The sequence below is a fragment of the Macrobrachium rosenbergii genome, chromosome 19 (assembly GCF_040412425.1).
Source record: "Macrobrachium rosenbergii isolate ZJJX-2024 chromosome 19, ASM4041242v1, whole genome shotgun sequence".
NCBI lineage: Eukaryota > Metazoa > Arthropoda > Malacostraca > Decapoda > Palaemonidae > Macrobrachium > Macrobrachium rosenbergii.
In genome coordinates, this window is record NC_089759.1 from 11,298,733 (window position 1) to 11,317,187 (window position 18,455).

General features: G+C 36.2%; 1 protein-coding gene across 1 annotated transcript in view; it reads right to left on the bottom strand.

The window, feature by feature from the left end:
- LOC136848627 (carcinine transporter-like) overlaps window positions 1-18,455 on the bottom strand; it is a 55,278-nt gene that overhangs the window by 23,486 nt on the left and 13,337 nt on the right. The window contains exon 2 of the mRNA XM_067121025.1: window positions 13,709-13,905. Coding sequence (XP_066977126.1) covers window positions 13,709-13,905 — 197 coding nt within the window. The remainder of the gene's footprint in view (window positions 1-13,708; window positions 13,906-18,455) is intronic.

Genomic DNA, 18,455 nt, shown 5'->3' on the forward strand with positions numbered 1-18,455 from the left:
AGCTTTTATCCTCTTGTATATAAACGGTTTGTCGATGACACCTTCGTTCTTTTCAAATCAGCCTTTCATGCTGATCAGTTCCTCTCGTACATTAACGAAGTACATCCGAATATTAAGTTTACATTAGAAAGAGAGGACAATAATCAATTACCATTCGTGGATGTTTTGGTGTTCCGACATAATGACAGTTTTAACACTTCCGTTTTTAGAAAGAAGACTTTTACTGGTCTGGGTTCAAACTTTTATAGTGCTTGTTTTTATCATTTTAAACTAAATTCAATTTTTACTCTCCTCCACCGGGCTTATACTCTAACCTCTTCTTGGGACTCTTATCATAAAGAAATAATTTTCTTGCACAAATATTTTACTGATAATTGGTTTCCATCTCATGTTTTCTTTAAACACTGTAAGAATTTCTTAAATAAGAAGCTATCTCACTCGGCTGCTATAAGTACAGTACCACGGAAGAAACTCTATGCAGCTATCCCATACGTCCTAGACGATAAATTTAGAAGTAATCTGAGGTCTGCAATAGAAAAACATTTTAACATGTTGCAAGTCATTTTAATACCAAAAAATCCACTTACAATAGGGTCCCTTTTTAAACTTAAGGATAGAATCTGCCCAATAATGCAATCGTCAGTCGTATATAAATATACTTGCCCCAGATGTAATTTAGGGACTTACGTGGGATCGACTAAACGATTGCTGAGGGTCAGAGCAGATTCACATAAAGGTGTTAATCATCGTACTGGTTGCAGATTGTCCAATCCAGAATTTCTAATATCAGAAATCATTCAAATATATGTAATACAAGTATTGATTATTCTGACTTCTCTGTTTTATGCCAAACAAGTCATCCACACGAACTGCTAATTTTAGAATCGTTATTCATAAAACAGCTAGTTCCTAAGTTGAACTCACACACCACCTCTGTTCAGTTGTATCTGGCTTGAGCCAGTTTTCTTTGCTGCTTTCCTTTTCCCTTTTAGTCGTTCAGTTCTCAACCTTTTAGTCTAGCAGGTGCTTTTTATGAATTGTCTTGTTTTAATGTATATTTACATAGCATGTTGAGACTCTTGAAGTCGTTAGTTTTATTCCATGTATTTTAATTTGTAAATTTTCTTTTTTAGCCTTGATGATGTAACAATGTGTTACGAAACGCGTCGGCAAATAAATACCACCTACAGATGACCGACTGTCTCCTTGTCACCCTGTCCTGAGATATGCTGTGGCCTGCTTGCGCCAACAACTTCTGTTTTCTATATATATATATATATATATATATATATATATATATATATATATATATATATATATATATATATATATATATATATATATTATATATATATATATATATATATATTATATATATATATATATATATATATATATATATATATATATATATATATATATATATATATATATATATATTATATATATATATATATATATATATATATATATATATATATATATATATATATATATATATATATATATATATATATATATATATATATTATATATATATATATATATATATATATATATATATATATATATATTATATATATATATATATTATATATATATATATATATATATATATATATATTATATATATATATATATATTATATATATATATAATATATATATATATATATATATATATATATATATATATATAAATATATATGCACATACCTATTTAGAGACAAGTCCAAACGATTGTTCGTTGTTGTGATAAAGTAATTTTTTTTACCCTGAACAGAAAATCAAGCAGAAATACAAAGCATTTAGCCAAAAGGAATGGCGTCAAATGACCTTGTTAATAATTTTTCGACAATATTAACTTGAATGAAATTGACGAAAAGCACGTTATTGTGACATTAAATGCATTTTATTTTCTTTGGCATTATTGTTACAGTTCATGTTGAAGGAGAATCGAAATATCGTCCCGTTTTCGAACGTAAAGTCCCCGTGGGGGGTTGTACCGTCAGTGCACCTTACGCGGTGCGCTGTAGGCATTACTTGAGGTTTTTTGTAGCGTCCCTTCGGCCCCTAGCTGCAACCCCTTTCACTCCTTTTACTGTACCTCCGTTCATATTCTCTTTCTTCCATCTTACTTTCCATCCTCTCTTACCAATTGTTTCATAGTGCAATGCGAGGTTTTCGTCCTGTTACAACTTTAAAACCTTTCTACTGTCAATTTCCGTTTCAGCGCTAAATGACCTCTTAGGTCCCAGTGCTTGGCCTTTGGCCTAAATTTTATATTCAACTCAACTCATCTCGAACGTAAAGTTTCATGCTGTCAGGATAAATACCTAATTGCCATGAACTAAAGTCTTTCAAGTCATATTAATTGTTTCACTACACGGAGAAAGTTAAATTTTCATAATTAAAACTAAGTCCAATATTTGCTATCCTTTTTAAAAAAATGTCGGTTTTTTATCTGACTTGTGTATTTTGATATCAGTAATATGCAGCTATGTAATGGAAGTGTGGTATTGTATTTACAGTTAATTTTTCAGCGTTAATATTTGTGGCATTTCTGTTTTATTTTTCAAGAAGAATTGAACTTACTAATAGTAATAAAAATGTAACTCGATAAACTTTAGGAAGTATACATGTCCTAAAAAGGTTGCAGCTCACAAGACTACTCTGTTGTGAGTTGAAGTAGGGTACGCAAGTTTGATGATATATGTTGCTGATCTCAGTTTCTTATGTAAAGGTGCAAGAGGAATTCGAAAGGAGAAAAGCTGTTCTATTTTAGATCGGACAAGCACCAATAACATAATATCAGCTCCTGTTGTCTGAGAGCAAATAGTGACTGAACAGCACAGGGCATGGGATGAGACCTGTAAAGCCTATAACAGAACGAAAAAGACTGCTTGACAAAAATGGTAGGAAATGACACCAAAATTTCTCTATTTTAGTGAATTAGAAGCATTAAAAAATGCCTGTAATTCAAAATTTAGGATCAGTAATGTCATCCTTTGTACCAACATCAGTGGCTACACCGTGGGTCACTGGTAGAGCTTCAAAAAAAAAAAAAAAAAAAAAACACACACACAAATTGGAGAGCAAATATATTCAGGAGCACATACAGCTTCATCGTCCCCGCTCACATTGAAGAGGGAACATGACGCTCCGAAACTGCATGTGCTTCTGAATATATTGGTTCCCCAATTTGTGTGTTTTTGATCGAGTTTCAAACGTCGATACTGATCTGGTGTCCTCACTGGTAAAGCATACCCTCTCACCGATGGGCAGGGGACTGTGGCATCCCATGGGAAAAGCAACCCCAGGGGGCCGGGCACCTTACCAAGCAAGGGCCCTGTGTGTGCTATTAGGATGGTAACCCCAGAGGTCAGACTCCCAGCCAAGGGTTCCCTTGCCTCATCAAGGAAAGGCAGCCTCAGATGGTGCTCTTGGCAATGTGGGAGCCTCCAGGCAAGGCCAGTTGGCATTGTCCCCAGAGAAGGCAAAGCTGCCTTCAACATTTCCCTGGGAGAGGCCTTGGGTGCTGGCTAACTGGGAGGGCAACCTCCATCCCAAAAGGGGTTCTTCGGGCCATGCTTTCCTAGGAAAAGCTGTCTTGCCGATGAGAAAGGGGCTTCGTGGAATCCCTTTGGTAGGCAACCCCAAAAGAATGCCTTCAATAAAGGCAATGGGCTTTGAGGCCACGGGGAAGATAGCCCAGGAGGAGAACATTCCAGTCGGACCTCCCAGTTGGATGGGGCCCCCAGGCTAACATCCATGTGTGAGCCTCTATAGGACATGTCCCGAACGCATTTCGATGGTTTGGTACTGATTTTGACTTGTATTATTTTTGTACGTATTATTCGTGATATCTTAATATTTTGGGATACAATTCAAGCCTTGAAATTGGAAGAGGATTGCATGAAGAAACTCTCCTTTTCGATTGCAAGGCTTTCAGTGGAAAAGTATTTTTTAAAAATTAGGATATATTTAGAGAAGTCATTGTAGCTGATTTAATACATAATTTTGGTGAATGTCATTAGTTGATCTATATATTCTTGACCTTTCATTGCGACACGTTTGTAAAGAAGGGAGAGAATGCTGTTAAAGCCTGGCTTCAGCTTTGCTTTCTTGAAATTGAGACTTCTCGTAATGAAATGTTAAGAATAATTCACAAACTGGTAATTCAACAATTTTAAGTTTGCTATATTGAATGCCAGATTAAGACGTATGTTAGGTTCTTTCCATGTTATGCCACACAAAGGAAAAAAGTCAGGAGGATCACAATTTTTGAGGTAAAGGGAATGTTAAGTAGATATGTAGGACTTTAGAGTCTCTAGGCAGGGTTGAGTTTTGAGATCTTAAGAAAAGGGATGATTGGATTTCTGGGAATTCGGAATCTCTTGGCAAGTATAAGCAACCAAAGTTTGCACAGAGTATATTCCTATGTCTCAGAGCTGTTCAGGATTCCATATTACCTTTTCGGGTCCTGCTGAGTTTTCATGACTAAGACTCATTCATGGAAATTTCATCACGTCCTATATACAGTATATATATATATATATATATATATATATATATATATATATATATATATATATATATATAGAGAGAGAGAGAGAGAGAGAGAGAGAGAGAGAGAGAGAGAGAGAGAGAGAGAGAGAGAGAGAGCCTCGATGGCCAAGTCGGTTAGAGCAGCAGCTTCGGACTTCATAGAGGTCTGTGGCGCAGGGTCAAATCCTCAGCCGAGCGGTCAGAGAGGCAGACACTTTGCTATCCGTGTAGGCACCCCGGGATTATGTATGTAATCAACAGATAGGTTTGCTTAAAAGCAAATGGGTGTTACAGACTAATACACACACAAACAAAGCCACTCCAGCATCTCCTAAAAACATAACAGACACCTCACACGCCTCGACTGTCGACCTAACCATGCAACAACTCGCTGCTAGGAGAAAGGGCGCTGGTGACTAGCACAATACATGTATATACGCTACCGTGGTGTAAGCGATGACAGACATGGCAGCCGATCGAGACTACGGTCTACCCCAAAGCCAAATCAAAGTCCTTCAAAAGAAGGCATCGTGCTTACCCCATACAAATGGGAAAAAAGCACGTTAAAAGAAATATATATATATATATATATATATATATATATATATATATATATATTACATATATAATATATATATTATATACATATATATTATATATATACTTTATATATATAATATATATATACATATAAATAGATATATTTATATATATATATATATATATATATATAATATACATATATATATATATATATATATATATATATAAACATATATATATATATATATATATATATATATATATATATATATATATATAGAGAGAGAGAGAGAGAGAGAGAGAGAGAGAGAGAGAGAGAGAGAGACATTTAATGCATTATCTGTCCCACTTACTAATTTTGATTATTAAATGAACGCCTCTTGACCTTTCCCATCATCTTGTCTGTCGCCCATAGAGTGAAACTGTCTGTGACACTTATCAGACAGGCCAATTTTCATCAAGGACAAAAATTTACGAAACAGTGAAGAGACAGTTATACAGTACTGACAACCTTGTCTGGAATGTTAACTGAAGGAAGAAAGAAGTGCTATTGTTTTTTTATTTATTTATTGCTGCCTTCTCAAAACATTCAGCAACAAAGCGAAGTTACCTTCCTCAGATTCATTATAGAAGAGGGCGTTTATGAGGAACTTGTATTTTAAATTAAGATCAGCGTGCATTGACTTATGGTGTTCCTTGAAATAGTTGTTCATAATTCGGAGATGATGGCTAGTGTTGTTGATCTTTGAGAGATTTTAAAGAAAAGTTTCAACTCCGTTCGTTGAACTTTTTGATGCCTTCAGTCTTAATCGAGATTTATAGTCATGGATCAAAAGTTACCTTTTCTTTAAGCCTATATATACATACACACACACACACACACACACATATATATATATATATATATATATATATATATATATATATATATATATATATATATATATATATACAGTATATAATGTGTGTGTATGTAGCTTCCATTCATTGGCCTTGACTATCAAATCAAATTTTAAAATATCAAATTTAAATGTCAAGCTCTCATACAACACTGAAAACATGTCAGACGAACAGGGACTTACAATTATCAGAATAAATCAACGTAATACTCAGAACTGGCCTAATGAATAATGCTCTTTTTTTATGGCTGAGTGAAAAATAATGGTAATCCCAAATTAGTATTACAACAAGATTATTAATATTGTCTCTCAAACGCTTTGAGATTCCTCAGGAAAACAGATAACAAACGAAAATAATATTCATTTAAGAACAGGTCCATATGCCATATGTCTTTGATTCCATGCTACACAAGAGGCTCAAAGGAGATATAAAAGAGAAACCAAAGAATGATGGCCACGTGCCAAATTTTGTCCAGATCGGTCAAGCAGTTACCACATAAGTTACAAAGGGTAGAGGGGGGAAGGGAAAGGGGGTACGGGCTTGAAACCTACGTATTATCTAAGTTGGGTCAAATGATGGCCACGTGCCAATTTTGTCTAGATCGGTCAAGCGGTTCGGATTTCTATAGCGCACAAACATACAAACACACACACATTCACTTTCATATATTATATATATATATATATATATATATATATATATATATATATATATATATATATATATATATATATATATATATATATATATTATATAGTAGTGACAGTCCTGTCTTTAATTCTCGACTTCCCTACAGTTTTGTTCTGAATGAAAGTCAGCTCAAGTAAAATGTACCTGAGTTCGAGTATTCATGAGGTGAGCTAAACTTATAACCGTCTTCGTAGTAAAGTGAGTCAGCACGTTTTCGCTGGAAACTTTTGTAGGGTCGAGTCAGGCCGCAGAAGTGAAAGTCTCATGTATTCTCCACTTACATAATCGTATAAAAAAGTGAGGATGTGGAGAAGTTAAGACGTTCGTGTAATATATATATACAGTATATATATATGTGTGTGTGTGTGTATTTAAGAAAATATGTTTGCATGAGAATGAGTACGTTTTACTTATATATATACTTTAAATAAATAAAGCTCCTGTGCCAAGAGAACAAAGCTTTATTCAAGTTAAGTACACCATTTCCTGACCATACAGTTAAGTACGAAACATGCTGAAAGGAAAAGTTCTGGCAATTGGCGACAGAAGGATCAAAGATGCTTATTTATATTTAAACTCAGAAGCTAAATAATTGTTATTTATCTTAAATAACAAATTTGCCACATCCTCTCACATCAGTCCAGCGATAAAACAATGTTTGCAGGTGCATCACTCAGAGTAATGACAGGATGTTCTCTCCATTACACAAACAAAATCCTTTTTCCAAAGGGAGATTGCATTGTTAGCTCGACATTCTCGCATAAGCGGATGTCATTCACTGGACGAAGGGCAAGAATTTCAAGGAATTCAGTTCTTATGTAAATTGGTAAAATACACGAGGAAGTACCTTCAAGGGTTTATAAAATTAACACACACACACACACACACACACACACACACAAACAGTTACGGTGTACGTGATGAAAACTATGGAAGCTAAGTGTTTCAAACGTACCAATCAGCCATCATGGTGGAGATGGGTTGATATCGACTCTTAGGTGCAAAACCGGTATTCGATGGGCATATGGACGGCAGAGTCAGTATCAGCTTACATGTACCTCTCTTGACAACCAGCAAATGTTTACCGTCCCTGAAAGTCGTCGATCTGCACTGCTGGTGATTCGAATCTCCCAGGTACCTAATCGTTTATGAGTTATATAATTCCCCTAATGTGATATTCCCGAAGTAGATGTAATAGGATATTAAACGACATTTGTTTGTGTGTGTGTGTATATGTATATGTATATATATATATATATATATATATATATATATATATATATATAATATATATATATATATATATATATATATATATATATATATATATATATATATATATATGTGTGTATAACTGAATCACGAAAATATGTAACGTGATGAATACATAAATAAAGATAAAATCCACGGAGGAAAGGGAAACACTGGAGTGCTGCGAGGCCTTTCAACTGTCTGTCGTCTGCCAAGTAAAGGACGGCAGACAGTCGAAAGGCCTCGCAGATCTCGTCTCCATGTGACGCAACAGGTCGCCTTGAAATTCCTCCCCTCATGTCCGTCTTGTGCTTTATCCTCCACAAATCTTCACTTATCTTCAGGCCCGCTCCCCTCTTCATAAGTCTCATTCAAGTAGGTCATCTATTGTTATTCGAACCTGGTCCCCTTTTGCTTGGTGAGCGAGGATGCTACCGATCAGATCCTCGTAGTTACAGAGGAGTAAATCCGTCAGGCAAGGTAAGTGGTGTGCATCAGCACGTATAGAATTGCTTCGTCGATCGGAAATGTTTTATTGTTTTGCTTCCTGCCTACAAGTTCTATTATCTGAACTTTCTATATATATTGCCTTGACTCCTGGATTGTTTTTACATATCGTACGTTGTCACTTTACGGTGCAGAACTTTTTCGATTTTGTAATGTTTTGCGCAGCCGTCTATTTCCGCGAATTTGAAAAGCTTTTTAGTCTTGTCATTGCAAGAATTTCCTGCTCAGTGGTCTTAATCAGGTAACATCATGCTCAAGTAAAATCTTAGAACCTGTCACCTCGCGTATTATATAACAGTTCGAAAGAAAGGGCTACACGACTTGGAGAGCAGAGCAGTTGCATTATAAACGTGAAAAGAAGTTTATGGAAATGAATGAACTGGCAAATACAAGAATACAACAGAGCGGTTGCAGGAATACACGTGGTGTTACAGTACATGGCGGTCGCCTCTGGTAAAGAAGAGCGCGAGCGAGCACTGTCGAACAAGAAACGTGCCAGAGACCTGAATTGCTGACAGCGCCGCAAATCTAACACAATACAAACCATTTTAGAGATAATCATCTGCCGACAAGATACTCGGCAGTAACTTGCGGCTCATTTCGAGCCACTCGAAGGAGGACGACCCTCGCCACTTGAAGGAGAAAGAAGAGGAGTGGCCTTCGCTCCCATTTTCAAAGAACCGTTCTCCACCTCTCGGTTCCCATAGTGGTCGAAGTCTTTACTCGAGATCAAAAAGAGGTCGTGGGGGTGGCCACCCAGGAGCTGGACATGATCTTAATAACATTGATTATTATTATTATTATTATTTATTATTATTATTATTATTATTATTATTATAACAGCAACAAGCGTAAAATGTAAGGAGAAAATGAGTTCACGCTAACTTAGAATATGCATGAGTATATTTATTGCGTAACCTCTATTTCATTCTAAGTAATTCATGCAGTTTCATGAAAATTTCTCAAGACGAAGAAGCCATGCGCAGTTATTAAATAGTGTACGTTGGTGTCCAGTGTAACGAAAGGCCCATACATGTGAGACAGTGATTATTACATACGTGCAAATCCGCGGTATGCTTTTTTGTTTGTAACTTTCAAGCATATGGGTGATAAGATCCAGTGCATCATTGAAGAGCAAATGAATCATTAAAGATGTGGGAGATTCAGTGTTAGATACAGTACCCTTATAGTCCTCTAGTTTGCCTGCTCTGCCGTCCACTAGTTGTTCCCTCGAATGTACGTACGTTTTCTCACTGCGTTTCTTGATTCTTCCATTAAGTCGATTAAATTTTGATCATTACAGTCTTGATTATTTTTCAGCAGTGACACTGCGTTTCCTTAGACGAAGTCAAATTATGCAGCGACCGTTTTTATTTGAGTAGGTGTTTTCATAACTGGCAACAAGTGGATGCGTTTTCGCTTGAGCTTCAGTAACCGAGAGCTGTGCGAGGAGCATGATCCAGTAATACAGAATAAATTGTGTCCGTCGTCAGAACTTCTGTCATTTTGTGCAAATTAGTCGGAAGGTTGTTGGGGCCACTTGCAGTTAGGTTATGTTCATGAGTGGGGACGCTAAATGTCGCCTGTTTCCATTCGGTCTTTGTTAAATAGCTTGTACAACTATGCCAGTCCCCTTAAAATGTTGTGTAGAGTACCCAATCTTGCTCTCTTTTTCCCTTTTGTAGGTAAACGATTGTATGTCGTCTTTTCACTTTTGACTAATTATCTTATATATAATGACTGAAACTGAGGAAAGCACCATATCACTGTCCTTAAGGAGCCTTCACTTACAAAGTGTGCTTCTGAAGACCAGCCGATATATCATGTGGATTTCGTTGGCCGCGACTTGAAATAGTTATTGTTGATTATCTCTCTTCTGTATAAACAGAGGGAGAAGGTTTTGTGTGAACATAAAGGACGAGACCAGGTGCTGGGGAATAATGTCCATTTAATGCTTTTGCGTTGCAGAAACAGACAAACGCAAAGATAACGATGACGGATCGCTCTGGTATATCGAATTTGCCAGAACCAGATACCAATTTGTCTTCGTATCACAAACGACTTAGTCTTGAAGATATTTGTCAGGGTTAAAAAGGCTAACAGATTTCAATTGCCACGTCATGAAATTGATAACAAGTGTCGTGCGCAGGTTACCACACGCGATTGAAAAATACCATTTTGTAATATTGATACAGTTTCTGTCTCTCTCTCTCTCTCTCTCTCTCTCTCTCTCTCTCTCTCTCTCTCTCTCTCTCTCTCTCTCTCTCTCTGCCTGCGTAGATATACTGTATATACATATATATATAAGTATATATATTTGTGTATGTATATATACAAGGACACATATATTCTGTATACACATATTGGTATATATATATATATATATATATATATATATATATATATATATATATATGTGTGTGTGTGTGTGTATGTATATATATATATATATATATATATATATATATATATATATATATATATATATATATATATATATACATATTCAAGATAGTGTAAAAACCAAAACTAATTTCCAGTGTGATAGTTAAAAGTGAATCTATGGTTTATATACTTGTGTATATATATATATATATATATTATATATATATATATGTACATATATACATTTACATACATGCATATATATATATATACACAAGACACGTACACGATTGGCAGTTGACTTGATGTGTTTACTATTCGTCGAACATGATGGTCAGTCTTATAGGTGATGTCTTTTATGTAATCAGATTTTTTTTTCTTTGTGATAGCCACAGTTCTTCGCGCTTTTTGGATATGCTTGTCACTGCAAAGCCTTAAGATCCAAGTGCAAGAAATATGAAGAAATTCTGATGTCCGGTCGCGGGAAACGAACCCGGATCCCATAATAGCCCATTGCCCCTCTGAGGTTGTCGTAACTCTCCCATAGTTCCCAGCAGTTCTCCCCATTGTCCTTATGTACTTAAGGAATTACCTTTACACAAAATTTCTTTTTTTTTTACTCAGATATTTCCTCTCATGTCATACCCAACAGGTATATTTTGACAGATGAAGTATGTCGAAAGCTTGGGGAATTCCCATTGAGTTCAGTCGGTTTCCGTTTTGAAGGCCGGAATAACCACTTTCACTTTGGTCAGTGTATAGCGGAAAGAAAGCCTTACGTACGACAGCACGACCTGTTGGGGGTGACTTGAGAGGAAATATCTGAGTGAAAAAAAGAAATTTTGTGTAAAGGTAATTCCTTAAATTGTTTGCCGATGATTTTGCCGGACAATTATTATGGATAATGGCCCCTATTTTGAGCATTGTCCATAAGCTACAGAGACATCAGTTGCTTTGGCCCACAGATACATTTATGGTTAATGATGAAATCTCAAGAATGCCATGTTAGTATTATTTGCTGATGTGTAGGCTGACAAATTACACTACTGGTTAAATTAAAAAAAAACTTAAACTACAAAAAGTCCAGTATATAGATTGAGGAATTGTATTTCCAAGCATTGCAAGCGCTTGCTTACCTTGATTTTATATGTACCTGTTGATGTAAATAATCTCATTCCTACCCACACAAACACACATCCGATGCCCCTAAGCAGTGAATTGGATTAGGTAACTGGTTGTTAGATGCCTCCGGCGGTTGTAATCATGATTGAAAAGGCATAGGACTAGCGACCTAATGTGAGAAATAATTGCTTAGAACCGGACGTCTAATACCTGTAGGGAAAAGCTGCACAGAGAAAAAATATATGTGTATATTGCTTCTGGAATCACACCCCAGCAGGGAAATATATAATATATATATATATATATATATATAGATACATATATATGTATATATATGCGTTTGTGTATGTGTAACCGATGTGTCTCGGTCCATATGTTATAGATATCAGTACAACCACTCTTGCTTTACGTGTTAGTCAAGCAAAACAGAGCGCACGATTATTCTTTTGTCAGCAGGTATATCAGTGTGATCACCGCCATTCAAGAGAGTTGGTGCGACAATTCCGAATGTGCGTATTGCCACCTGATGAAATCATTTAATCTGTATACCAGTCCAAGCATAATGGGTTGCGTTACGGTAGGCACGTTTACAGACATAATTGTTAAAGTAATTATTTTTCTATGCTAAAGCTGGTGGCTTGACAACCGAACGTTCTTGGAAGCCCAGTTCTAGAGAAAGAAGGAAAAGGAATGGCGGAGGAAAATAAAGATGAGACCAGTCCTTGAAGGAATGCGGAGGCCCGCCCCTGAAAAGGTGGAAGAAGAACGGCACCCTAGGGAAGAAGAAACAGGGACAGAGAAGAAGCAAGACTTTATAGGGTTGAGAAAGGCAATTGCAAGGTCAGTCTTATCGAGAAAGGAGAAAAAGGAGGGAGATTCCTGAAAATGATACCGAGGCTCAAAAATGAATACGCCAAGGCCAGTTTTAACATTTAGGATTTATATGAAGAAGGAGAAACCCACTAAAACGAAACAATAAATTTGTTAGGAAGCAAATTAAGTTATTTTAACTGTTTAACCATGTCATCTTTCTGAGAGTAGTCTGAAGGAAAATGAACATCTAAAACAAACAAATAAAAAGTGCGCCGAGGAAACGTGTTTTCTGTATAACCGGTACAGCGTATAATCAAGGCCACCGAAAATAGATCTATCTTTCGGTGGTCTCGGCATGTTGCTGTATGAGCCGCGGTCTATGAAACTTTAACCACGGGCCGGTGGTGGCCTATCCCATATTGTTGCCAGAAGCACGATTATGGCTACCTTTAACTTAAATGAAATAAAAAAAACTACCGAGGCTAGAGGGCTGCAATTTGTTGTTTGATGATTAGAGGGTAGATGGTCAACATACCAAGCAACAGACTTCAGACAATTGGATGATTAATACGAATAATGAGACAAGGAGAAAGTTTGGGAAACAGCGATGTTTTAGGCTTCGTTAAATGCTTCGGAAAGACCAATGCAATGGCGGGGGATTGCTGGAAGCCCTGCAGAGAATTTGACGTTAAATGCTTCGGAAAGACCAATGCAATGGCGGGGGATTGCTGGAAGCCCTGCAGAGAATTTGAGCTAACACAGTAGGATCAGAAAGATGAAGTAAAAGTGAATATTTTTTAATTAATTTTTTGCTAGGAATATTAATAACTTGCCTCTGTATGAAAGAAACATCAACTGCCCACCAGTGGTTGTAGAATGTACCAAAGGCTCAGTCTTACATCGGGCAGGAGAATATGCAGAACAAGAACTAGTTTTGCTGGAGGGCTTACTTTGGTATTGTGAGTGCCTTCCATTGTTCATCTGTGAGCTCCTGAGGCTGTCCTGGTACATGACACCAGTGTGCAGGGGTGGAGGTCATGAAAATAGGAGACAGGGCGATCCACGGTATCAGAAAGTTGGCAGGAATCACGTAGAACCAGAAGAGCAGTTGCTGGTGCCTCCCGCTGTCGCCAACTTCCTCCAGTAACTGTAGCAAAAGAAGCAAGAGTGAAATTAACTTCCTCAGCAGTTGAACCCTAACATTAAATGTATTGCAGACGATTCAGTAACTGTAACAAAAGAAGCAAGCGTTAAATTAACTTCCCCAGCAGTTGAACCTTAACATTAAATGTATTGCAGACGATTCAGTAAGTGTAAAAAAAGAAGCAAGCGTTAAATTAACTTCCTCAGCAGTTGAACCCTAAAATTAAATGTATTGCAGACGATTCAGTAAGTGTAAAAAAAGAAGCAAGCGTTAAATTAACTTCCTCAGCAGTTGAACCCTAAAATTAAATGTATTGCAGACGATTCAGTAAGTGTAAAAAGAAGCAAGCGTTAAATTAACTTCCCAGCAGTTGAACCCTAACATTAAATGTATTGCAGACGATTCATTAAGTGTAAAAAGAAGCAAGCGTTAAATTAACTTCCTCAGCAGTTGAACCCTAAAATTAAATGTATTGCAGACGATTCAGTAAGTGTAAAAAAGAAGCAAGCGTTAAATTAACTTCCTCAGCAGTTGAACCCTAACATTAAATGTATTGCAGACGATTCAGTAAGTGTAAAAAGAAGCAAGCGTTAAATTAACTTCCCAGCAGTTGAACCTAACATTAAATGTATTGCAGACGATTCATTAAGTGTAAAAAAGAAGCAAGCGTTAAATTAACTTCCTCAGCAGTTGAACCCTAAAATTAAATGTATTGCAGACGATTCAGTAAGTGTAAAAAAAGAAGCAAGCGTTAAATTAACTTCCTCAGCAGTTGAACCCTAAAATTAAATGTATTGCAGACGATTCAGTAAGTGTAAAAAAAGAAGCAAGCGTTAAATTAACTTCCCAGCAGTTGAACCCTAACATTAAATGTATTGCAGACGATTCATTAAGTGTAAAAAGAAGCAAGCGTTAAATTAACTTCCTCAGCAGTTGAACCCTAAAATTAAATGTATTGCAGACGATTCAGTAAGTGTAAAAAGAAGCAAGCGTTAAATTAACTTCCTCAGCAGTTGAACCCTAACATTAAATGTATTGCAGACGATTCAGTAAGTGTAAAAAAGGAAGCAAGCGTTAAATTAACTTCCTCAGCAGTTGAACCCTAAAATTAAATGTATTGCAGACGATTCAGTAAGTGTAAAAAAAGAAGCAAGCGTTAAATTAACTTCCCCAGCAGTTGAACCCTAACATTAAATGTATTGCAGACGATTCATTAAGTGTAAAAAAGAAGCAAGCGTTAAATTAACTTCCTCAGCAGTTGAACCCTAAAATTAAATGTATTGCAGACGATTCAGTAAGTGTAAAAAGAAGCAAGCGTTAAATTAACTTCCTCAGCAGTTGAACCTAACATTAAATGTATTGCAGACGATTCAGTAAGTGTAAAAAAAAAAAATTCTCAGAAGCAAGCGTTAAATTAACTTCCTCAGCAGTTGAACCCTAACATTAAATGTATTGCAGACGATTCAGTAAGTGTAAAAAAAGAAGCAAGCGTTAAATTAACTTCCCCAGCAGTTGAACCCTAACATTAAATGTATTGCAGACGATTCAGTAAGTGTAAAAAAAGAAGCAAGCGTTAAATTAACTTCCTCAGCAGTTGAACCCTAACATTAAATGTGTTGCAGACGATTCAGTAAGTGTAAAAAAAGAAGCAAGCGTTAAATTAACTTCCCCAGCAGTTGAACCCTAACATTAAATGTATTGCAGACGATTCAGTAAGTGTAAAAAAAAAAGAAGCAAGCGTTAAATTAACTTCCTCAGCAGTTGAACCCTAACATTAAATGTATTGCAGACGATTCAGTAAGTGTAAAAAAAAGAAGCAAGCGTTAAATTAACTTCCCCAGCAGTTGAACCCTAACATTAAATGTATTGCAGACGATTCAGTAAGTGTAAAAAAAAAGAAGCAAGAGTTAAATTAACTTCCCCAGCAGTTGAACCCTAACATTAAATGTATTGCAGACGATTCAGTAAGTGTAAAAAAAAAAAAAGAAGCAAGCGTTAAATTAACTTCCCCAGCAGTTGAACCCTAACATTAAATGTATTGCAAACGATTCAGTAAGTGTAAAAAAAAAGCAAGCGTTAAATTAACTTCCCAGCAGTTGAACCCTAACATTAAATGTATTGCAGACGATTCAGTAAGTGTAAAAAAAGAAGCAAGCGTTAATTTAACTTCCCAGTAGTTGAAACCTAACATTAAATGTATTGCAGACGATTCAGTAACTGTAAGAAAAGAAGCAAGAGTGAAATTAACTTCCCAGCAGTTGAACCCTAACATTAAATGTATTGCAGACGATTCAGTAACTGTAAAAAAAGAAGCAAGCGTTAAATTAACTTCCTCAGCAGTTGAACCCTAACATTAAATGTATTGCAGACGATTCAGTAAGTGTAAAAAAAAAGAAGCAAGCGTTAATTTAACTTCCCCAGCAGTTGAAACCTAACATTAAATGTATTGCAGACGATTCAGTAACTGTAAGAAAAGAAGCAAGAGTGAAATTAACTTCCCCAGCAGTTGAACCCTAACATTAAATGTATTGCAGACGATTCAGTAAGTGTAAAAAAAGAAGCAAGCGTTAAATTAACTTCCTCAGCAGTTGAACCCTAACATTAAATGTATTGCAGACGATTCAGTAAGTGTAGAAAAAAAGAAGCAAGCGTTAATTTAACTTCCCAGCAGTTGAAACCTAACATTAAATGTATTGCAGACGATTCAGTAACTGTAAGAAAAGAAGCAAGAGTGAAATTAACTTCCCAGCAGTTGAACCCTAACATTAAATGTATGCAGACGATTCAGTAAGTGTAAAAAAAAAAAAAAGAAGCAAGCGTTAAATTAACTTCCCCAGCAGTTGAACCCTAACATTAAATGAATTGCAGACGATTCAGTAACTGTAAAAAAAGAAGCAAGCGTTAAATTAACTTCCCAGCAGTTGAACCTTAACATTAAATGTATTGCAGACGATTCATTTTTCTGCGTTGCTCTCTTTGTCATACACCTTCATTAACTATAATGCATGTCTATAAATACTAATTAAGCAAGTTACGTATTCCTTTTACAAGTTTTTCCTTCTTTCTCTTTTCTTCTTTTCTTTCTCCTCTTCTTTCTTTCAAATGACTTATTATCCTGTCTGAATCATCCCTCGTTGTACCATCAAACCTACGACACAGTTGCTTTCTTTCTTCCACTGTTCGTACTATCGGCGCTTTAGCCAAACATATCAGATCAGTTTAAATTACTGTCGCCATATAAATTCCTAAAACTTTCTCTGCAGCAAACGATGGCAAACTCTGTCAATACTCTGCAACTTTTCTTCACCATCTCCATCCAACACTGTTATCAGCAAAATCATTCACGTATCCAACATTCATTCATTTTTATGACGACGTCGTCAGTGCGGAAACCTGACTCTCCCTTTTATCAGATTTCTAATATCACAACAATGTCGATGAAAATCGTCGTTGCAACGCCAGTTTACATAAAATATTCAACCAGTCAGTCTGGTAACGCAAACCAGTCGGTCTACTAATGCCAAACAAACCTGTCAAGATCCTGATGCCTACACGTTCAACAATCAGTTTTGTATGCATTTGTATATATTTATTTATTTATTTTACTTGCGCAAGCACAGCATTTCCGTCATAATTTTTACAACCTACCTTACCGACAAGAGCAGCGAAGCTATCTTATGTAGGAAAGGCCGCGACTTTTCTTATCCGCAGAACAAAATTCCTGTGTCGCAAGCTGTTCGATTCGTGTGTGAAATATAATCGGTATTGGCCTAAAAGGCTAACCAAATGAAAATAACGAAAGGTGTAAGGCTGAGAGTCACCTCTAAATTCTTCTCAAATCCCTGCTCGGTTGTCATTCTATTAAATTCAACTCGAAATTTTTCTGGCATATTTTTTTTTCTGCCCCTTCCGCGGAGTCATATTCACTTCCTTGACAGCTGGACAGAAAGTGAGTTGAACTCTTTTGAAATCTTTAAGTAAAAATGATCCTCTCTTGAAATCAAGTAAAAATTGTTCAGCTATTTTGTACATGAAAGGGGAAAGATGTTGATAACTGTACTGTAGGTGTCAGGGGGTTTTCCAGAAGTATTAGGCGACGTGAAGTCAACGGATATGTGCAATTACCAATGACAAACTTGTACTGCTTGGAAAATTAGAGGTTTGGAACGCTGTGTTTGCAAGCACCCAATGGTATGCATGCTGTCTCTCTCTCTCTCTCTCTCTCTCTCTCTCTGTTAATCATGAATAAGCTATTATAAGTTTTTTTATTTAGGTAACAATGAAAACCTACCACCAGAACAGTGAAATGATGTGATGATTATCTTTCCGTAATTTTTTAGAGAATATTTCCTGGAAGAAGCTTTTTCTCAGTAGTTTTCTTCTTTTCTTTCTCAACGAATAGGGTGCGTTCTCTCCCTGAGGGTAGATGAACGGCTCCAGCTGCGTCGAGCATTCAAGGACAGGTGTCTGCGGTGCGCGATTGAAAATATACTTGCGCAAAGCGGAAATGAATTAAAGGTAAGGAAGTGAATTTGATTTGTGATTCTCGATTG